Here is an 8,576-nt window from a genome sequence, read left to right as displayed (position 1 = left end):
GAGATTTGGAGATGGACTAAATTGGGAACTGTGAGGGACGGGAAAATATATACTAGTCCGCAGACTAAAGGCTATGGGGCAATTAACTAGTCGCTTCTGATTTTTAAGCTTCATCTGACATATCAGTAAAAACCTCGCGTATAAGAACATAGATTTTAAGAAATCATGTGTAGGCTAAAATTTCCCATTTAGACCCTTTTACATAAAAAAATCTGTTAGGCCCTAAGATTTTAAAAGTAGGTTCTTAATTTCCCATGCAGATGAAACTTAAAAAGAACAACAGTAAAATAAATAAAGACGGCTCAACAATATTGATGCCAATAACAATGCCAATAGCGCCGAATGCTCAACAATTAACAATCATATCTATTAATAATATAGATATTATATATGATGTTACGTATACGGACAACTACCCACTGGACAAGTTACCGCACCGACAATTACCCCCCAGACAATTACCCACCAGGACAATTACCCACCTGGACAATTACCCACCAGGACATTACCCACCCGTGACGATACGCCACCAGACAATTACCCACCAGGACAATTACCCACCAAAGGACAATTACCCACTAGGTACAACTACCCCAACGGACAATTACGCCACACCGGACAATTACCCACGGCAGACAATTACCCACCCGGACAATTACCCACGCAGGACAATTACCACCCGTACAGATTACTCCGCACCCCCCCGACGGATTACACCTAGCCGCGCCCCCCCCCACACACAAACCGATCCGTACAGTAATGACTGATTCATCTAATACGGACCAACATTCATGATTCATATTTCACTTCAAATTCGCATGATAACTGGCCGATATTTGACTTATCTTTGCGACATTTCGCGATACCACCGCGAATTTGAAAGTTCATATCGGCTAAGTATCGCGCTTCACCTGCGCATCAGCAGCGAGAAGCGAAGCACAGGCCACCAATGCAACACGTAGCATGTCGAGAACATCTTTTTGGGTTTCGCTAGGGTAACGCACTGCAGCTACGTGCACACGCACTGCAAACGTGTACGTGCACAGCAAGAACGTGTACGCGGCACAACGCGTACAGCACGCACACGTTGCAGCAAGCACGCCACGGCCCGTGTACGTAACGCACCGCGGGGATACACACACGAGGTCTTGCGGCACAACGTGTAACGTGACACGAACGCACAGCACCACGCACGCACGGCACGGTACGTGCACACGGTCAGTGGCCGCACGCAGCGCACGTATAGTACGCACGATCCACGCAGTGTACGTGACACGCACGCAACCGAACGCAGCAGCACGGCACGGCTATCACGTGTACGTACACAAGATCACGCACGCCCGCACCGTGTACGCACACAGCACGCGGCGCTCCGGTACGTACACACGTCACGCACAGGCACCCCGTGTACGTACAACGCACGGCCGCTAGCCGTGATACGTATCATCACCACGCGCGCCGTGTAAACGTACACCACGCACGCACGCACCACGATGCAACCCAACACGCAACGCACGGTACGTGCACACGCACGCAACGCACGTGTACGTGCACGTCGAAGCGCAACCACGCACACACGTGTACGTGGCACAAAGCACGTACGTGTACGTGCACACACGCACGCACGTGTACGTGCACACAACGCACGCACGTCCACGATGCACGCACGCACGTGTACGTGCACACCCCCACGCACGCACTGGTACTGTACACACGCACGGTGTACGTGCACAACGCACCGACGCACGCCCGTGTAACCGTACATCACGCACGGTCGACGTGACACGCACCCGCACACACCACTTCACGCACATGCACGTGTACGTACACACGCACGCACGCACGTGCTACGTTGGGCACCACGCACGCACGCGTCCGTGTAGCGTACACCAACGGCACGCTGAACGGCCACGTGTACGTGCACACGCACGCACGCCACGTGTACGTACACACGCACATTACGTGCAGAACGCACGCGACCAACGCACGCACGCCCGTGTACGTACACACGCACGCGCGCCCGGTGTACGTACAACACGCACGGCGCGCTCAGCGGTGTAGCGTACTCACGCAACAGGCACGCACGTGTACGCTACGCACGCCACACGCAACGCTGTACGTGACACCACGCACACTCACGCACGCACGCACGCACGTGTATCGTAACACGTACACACGCACGCCGCACGCAGACGTGTACGTGCACACCGCACGCAACGCGCGTGTACGTACAACACTGCACGGATACTACAGGCACGTCACATGTACTGCAGCACAGCACGCACGCACGTACGCACGCACCGTGTAAGCGTACACACGACGTGTGGCAGCGCGCGCGCGCGTGATCGAACACGCACCGTCTCGGAGCACCGCCCCGTGTACGTACTCACGCACGCACTCACACGTGCACAAGCACGCACGCACGTGTACGTACAGCACGCACGCACGCACGTGTACGTGTCGCTGGCTTTTCAATGAGTGTTGAAGCGCAGATCATATCAAGAGTAAAATGAGGACAACTATCACAATCCTCCCCAGCACACATGTTAACAGAGCTAGTCCAGTAGCCGAGAGTGGGGGGAGGGAAGGGGATGTCGGCGATAGCTATCAACATACTATTACTAGCTACGAGCACAAGGCCCACAATTAATTTTACGCGCACACGCGCGGAACGATCGCGCACGCTACGAAACACGACACACAACACGCACCGACAACACACACACAACACGACACACACACACGACCACATACACCACATATCACAGCACATCACACACAATGCACAACATACACACACAAAACGAACAAACAACACACACACACACAAAACACAAACCGTACAATCATACATTTATACATGCATACATATTAATGAGACATGCACGCACATGCCAAATTTGACAACTTACGTTATGGCACCGTGCCGCGTAGGCATGTAAGATTTTGAAAATATTTCAAGGCCATTTTTCCTGCAATCTGAAGGCATAACTGTCCGGCTCATTATTCTCATGTCTGAACATGACACTATCTCAAACCCTGAGACTCGAACCTACAAGTTAGATTCAAAACACTTTTCAGGGTGACTTTTTCAGGAGAGCGTAAGCAGCAAGTTAGGTTACTATCTATACTATAATTTTGGGCTAATGCTTGTGTGTGGTGTTGTTTGTCCCTCGGCTTTTGCCCGATTTGTCACTTAATGCGCTAACTGAAGATATTATTCAGAAAATCACCACGTCTGGGAGATGGTTCGGCTGAGAAAAAAATTAAAAAAAAGTTTAAGTATTAAATATTAAGTCAAAAATTCGAAAAATGCTATTCGTCAATAGATGGCAAGTGGCGTACAGCAGAATCCACATCAACATGTGGATATACTGTTTCCATGCCATCGAAAGTTCGCGTGACGTCAGTGTACGTCACGCACTGAGAACTCGGCTATGCTCCGAAAAGTAAAGTTTGAATGCATACGGCCTACTGCGCGTGATGCGCTACGTCACGCCACATAAACACTGATGCAAAAACCTTAACCTAACCTTAACCCCTAACCCAACCCTAACCCTAACGCGCTAACCTTAACCGTCTAATCCACCTAACCCTAAAACCCTAACCCTGAACTCTAACCCTAACTAAACTAACCCTAACCCTAACCCTAACCCTAACCCTAATTTAATTTAATTAACACTAATACTAACACTAACACTAACACAAAATAGTTAAATGGATAAAGATAGAAAAATAGAAAAATAAAAATAATAAACAGATGGGATTCGAACCCACCACCTCAAGAAGAAACGTCCGGCGCCATACGCGCTGCGCTATTTTGGTTTGCTCGAATGATGTATTATGGATGTGCCCTATATGCATACATGGATGGGCGTGCGTGATTGGTCTATGGTGGTGACGTCACACTGACGTACACTGACGTCACGCGAACCTTCGATGGCATGGAAACATATATCCACCCATTGAATCAGGCCATTGCCATGGGATTCCATGGCACGCGTCTAAACAGAGGAATTGCTCCGACCTGTGATTGGAGGATAAAAATAGAATTCGTGACGTTTCGTTTTCATTTTGGTATTTAGCCTATGACTATGATATGAGCAATACCGCGCGTACATATTTGCTAATTTCGCATTTCGCATTTCGCTAATCACGCTTCAATAAACTCAAGACGACTTTCACAGGGATCATACTATCATAGGCAGCTAAGACATGTGTCTATAATAGTATTAATACTAATAGCTAGAATTTATAGAAATGTAACTCAAATTGTTTGCGCCATATGATAGTACACTTTCCTACCGGCCATAGCCGCGCGTGTATTAGCCTGAGGGCGACACCGCGCGTGCATATTTGCTTTAATTAGACTAATCGCTCTTCAATAAACTCAAGAATCACAGAGGTTATAGCTAAGATATGTGTTTATATGTAGATTTCTAGAAACGTAACTCAACTCGTTCGTGCCATATGATAGTTGGTACACTTTCCTACCGGCCATAGCCATGCTTGTACTAAGGTGTAGCCGGCTGCACACAATAAACGTCAGTATGCGCGATACCGTGCGTGCATATTTGCTAATTAATTGGTCTAATCGTGCTTCAATAAACTCAAAATTCACAGAGATTATAGCTAAGACATAGCTAGAATTTATAGAAATGTAACTCAAATCGTCTGTGCCATATGATAGTTAGTAGCCTACACTTTTCTACCGGCAATAGCCGCGCATGTATTAGCCTATGAGCTATACCGCGCGTGCATATTTGATAAGTAATTAGACTAATCGTACTTCAATAAACTCAACATTCACATAGATTATAGCTAAGACATGTGTCTATAATAGCTAGAATTTATAGAAATGTAACTCAAATTGTTCGTGCCATATGGTAGTTAGTACACTTTCCTACGTTACACTGCCCCTCGATTTCGAACGCTGGCCTGCCTGCCTGCAGGCTTTGCGGCGAGTTCTCGCGACTAAAGTAATACGATGGCTTACCTGCGCATTAGTCCGGACTTGACTAGAACCTGCTTGGTGTCGCTGCTCACAGTGTCTGCCGCTCCACTCGTAGAACCAACCATGAAGTGCAACACGCACTGAGAATGAAGAAAAGAGGGCAAAACAGGCTGAACATTTGCACGCACGCGTTCTTGTAGTGCACGGACAACGATCGCGAGAGAGGCATTCAGTGGTAGACACGTCGTGATAAAAATGGAAATAGAAAAGAGAATCGGGGCCATTTACGCACGTTTTAATAATCATTTATTTGTATTGAACACTTTGAAATGTTAAAAGAAGGTTTGTGTTAGCAAATATAATCTATTATTAGTGTAGAACATGATGGTTCTAGTAGTAAGTATCCACAAATGGGGAATGATTGTATTATTTCTATTAGTATTATTTCTATTATTCTATTGTATTTTTAAGGAAGTAAAAAATGTATAATATACCTACATGATTGCACAAACACCTGCAAAATATTTGTTTATTTATACTGACTGTTTTGAACATTCCCTTAAATATATTTTGCTCTATAGAATAGTAACCTACCTCCCACCGTTCCTTTGCATAGTTGTCTAGGAATGTGACGTCTTTGGAATATTTGTCTGGGGTTCCACCAGTGACGGCTCCCTGCCAAGCTTTCCCTCTGCAATAGTAACCAAATGGAAATATCAATAAAAATAAGAAAATATACTATCACCCAAGGACTATATGACATCAATACCAACGGACGCAAGCCCTGGTGCTGCCTCCTGGATTCGTGACCTGCCTCCATCAACATCTGATAGATTGCCTGACATTGTCACCTACTGCCACCTGGTGGCAATCATATGTAACCATCAGGACAGTTTAAAAGAGACAACAAGTCAAAACTGGTTTGGTTTGGTTGTCAAAACTATTGCAAACAAGTCAAACCAAAGATTTATCACTAATGCTAATGGAATTATTATACATCATACATCCATAAATGTTGAAGAATGTCGTTACATCACAAAAGCACAAATTTTAACCTGGACTGCTATTATATAGTTACCCTCCAAGAAGTGCAATCCTTAGTTGAACTCTGAACGTATTTTTCAGCAACCACGCACGCAGACCGCCGGGCATGTGCACCTCATTCCATATTCGCAGACCCGCTAACGTCTTCACAGCCGAATTGTGTTCCCTGGAACCGCAACAGTTTCAGTCAACCTAACTTCTCTTACAATCAGCATGCATTGCAAAAATTGAATCCACTGCTTTGTGGAGATTAGAATAAAGATATTGGGGCCCAAGCCTAGTTTAGCACCCTGGATTATAGTTTAGCACATATTCGAAAACACATTTGCGGGGTTCCAAACCATCCTTCATCCGATTAATCATCACGTTAATTAAACTGAGATTGTGCAAGAAGCACATTTTGACTACGAGTCATCTTAGATAGGAAGCTTTGGAATAACAGGGCGTTCACGAGTTTGGTGTAGAAGATTTATTTATTGATTTGTTCCTAGAAACCACGTTGCTTACCCGTGAAATTTGCCGTTGACCCACGACGACACGACGGCTTGCGGTACCGGCTGCTCCACAAAGAGTGTTCTCATCACAAATTGCTTTGCTAATTCCGGCAGCTCCCTAAAGAAAGAAGAATGACTGAGACTTGGGCACATGTACGTGCATCTAGGTGCAAGTTTAGGTGCTTGTGCATTGCAAGTGGTAGCTCTAGTACTATATAGCCCTTGTTTCCACGGACCTTGTTGTCCGTGGCAACAAGGGCTACAGTACGTACTAGAGTTATGCAAGTGGTAGGCCTAGTCTGTTCGCTTTCTTTATTCAGGAAACACTCTGCTCAAATCCTTTGTGCTACTTTCCGATATCTGATCAACATGAGAGTTTCACGCTTGAAATTCCCTAGCAGGAGCTTGATCAGTGTTACACACATATTACATAAATTTACACACATACAATCCATCAGCTCATTGGATGCGTCCGATTGCAAACATTGCCATTGGTATGTCCGAGAGAGGGAGGTGTGTTTCTTTGCCAATGCTGATCAGGCTTCATCAGTTCGTTCCAGTGACTAAGGAAGTTCATAAGCAGCAAGGAACACCTCTAACTTCATCATGTATTATGCAATACTGATGCTCATAGGGTCTATGTCCCCCAAGGTACTATCAGAGGGTACCCTGGGTACGGTTTGATATATTGGAACGTACCCTGGTAACTATCTGATATGGTTAGGGTTAGGGCGTAGGCGTAGGCGACTCCCTAGACTCGTTAGTAGAGTAGGCAAGGTACAGTCCGGCATATTAGATAGTACCAGGGTACCCTCCGATAGTACCTTGGGAAATTTCCACTTCTACTTCTACTCTATATTGGCCACCATCAACATACTGATGATTTTGCCAACGGGAGGCGCTATAGTTAAGACTAAAATAAAAATTTCCTTCCCTTTGATTTTCTAAAGAAAAAACACACAAAAAAAGTTTACTTTAAAAAACTGCCCTGATGTCGTTTAGGCAGTAATTAGACTTAAAGGAACATAGATTCTCGGTTGTCATCACTTTAGTGGGTAAGGCGTTCCACTCTGTAATAGACCTGGGAAAGAAGGAGCCTTTCTTGTAGACTGTAGTCACATCTGCAGGATGGGATTTGAAAAGAGTGCTCTGACATGTTCCTGGTGCTTCGAGTAGGTGGTATCAGACAGTTGTTGGTATCCAAGTTGACTATGCCATTGACGAGCTTGTACATCATAGCCAAACGGGCAACCCTTCGTCTAGATACAATAATGTAACCCAAACCCAGGATAGGGGAGCCTATCATGGGTTTGGGTTACATTATTGTATCTACCCTTCGTCTTGACTCCAGCGTCGGCCAGTTCAGTGCCAGTTGAGTGTTCCAAGCATGTCAGTAACACTCGACCTGTTGTGGTGGCGGTTTGAGACGTATCTCGCTGCTCGTCTTTGGACCATTTCAAGATGTTGGCAGTCCTGCGCCTGATATGGATCCCATACCGTGCTGGCTTACTCCACTGTGGGCCTAAACCCTCTCAGCAATACTGATCGCCGCACAACGCTAACGTAACAGTAACAACACACAGATTAACTTGTTGAGCTCAAAGCCGGACCATTTGATGTAAGGCATTTGACTAAACGAAACGTTTTCCATTACCTGAAAACTGCGAGACATGTTGCAGGGTGTGTATAGAGTTTATCAAGCACGGATGTCGACAAAGTTTGTAAGAACTCGTGCAAATCTTTACAATCCAATTTTTGCTCACTAAACAGCGAGCTTCCACTGGAGGCTGCCATGTTAATACTTGTTTATGTAAAGTGAACAAGTGAGCATTTGTAAACATATACCGTACGAGCGACACTGTGTTTCTGTTGAGGTTTTGTGATTACATCTCATAAGTTACGTTACAAACTACAATGAATCCGTTAACGTGAGTTTCATCATTAGTTCTGCACGTTTTTCATGAGTTCAACTAAATTGACTGTAAATAACTAGAAAGTCAACGAGAGTAACACGTTTATCGTACAGCAGCCGGCGGGGCCATTGAATCGGTGGATATATGTTTCCATGCCATCGAAGGTTCGCG

The 8,576-nt window shown here is 45.7% G+C and overlaps 2 protein-coding genes across 2 annotated transcripts in view; one reads left to right on the top strand and one right to left on the bottom strand.

Moving 5' to 3' along the window:
• The window catches only part of LOC106819012 (general transcription factor IIH subunit 4-like), a 10,624-nt gene extending 2,975 nt beyond the window's left edge, over positions 1 to 7,649 (bottom strand). The window contains exons 1-5 of the mRNA XM_014823671.1: positions 7,574 to 7,649; positions 6,506 to 6,610; positions 6,033 to 6,164; positions 5,549 to 5,645; positions 4,997 to 5,094 (exon numbers count right to left, since the gene is read on the bottom strand). Of these exons, the coding sequence (XP_014679157.1) occupies positions 4,997 to 5,094; positions 5,549 to 5,645; positions 6,033 to 6,164; positions 6,506 to 6,579 (401 nt within the window). The 5' untranslated portion in view covers positions 6,580 to 6,610; positions 7,574 to 7,649. The remainder of the gene's footprint in view (positions 1 to 4,996; positions 5,095 to 5,548; positions 5,646 to 6,032; positions 6,165 to 6,505; positions 6,611 to 7,573) is intronic.
• A 683-nt stretch (positions 7,650 to 8,332) lies between these two features.
• Positions 8,333 to 8,576, top strand: part of LOC106819009 (RNA-binding motif protein, X-linked 2-like) — a 1,709-nt gene continuing 1,465 nt past the window's right edge. Inside the window, exon 1 of the mRNA XM_014823670.1 lies at positions 8,333 to 8,420. Coding sequence (XP_014679156.1) covers positions 8,407 to 8,420 — 14 coding nt within the window. The 5' untranslated portion in view covers positions 8,333 to 8,406. The remainder of the gene's footprint in view (positions 8,421 to 8,576) is intronic.

The sequence above is a fragment of the Priapulus caudatus genome, unplaced genomic scaffold (assembly GCF_000485595.1).
Source record: "Priapulus caudatus unplaced genomic scaffold, Priapulus_caudatus-5.0.1 Scaffold2742, whole genome shotgun sequence".
NCBI classification, from domain to species: Eukaryota; Metazoa; Priapulida; class Priapulimorpha; order Priapulimorphida; family Priapulidae; genus Priapulus; species Priapulus caudatus.
This window is presented reverse-complemented; position numbering and strand designations above follow the sequence as displayed.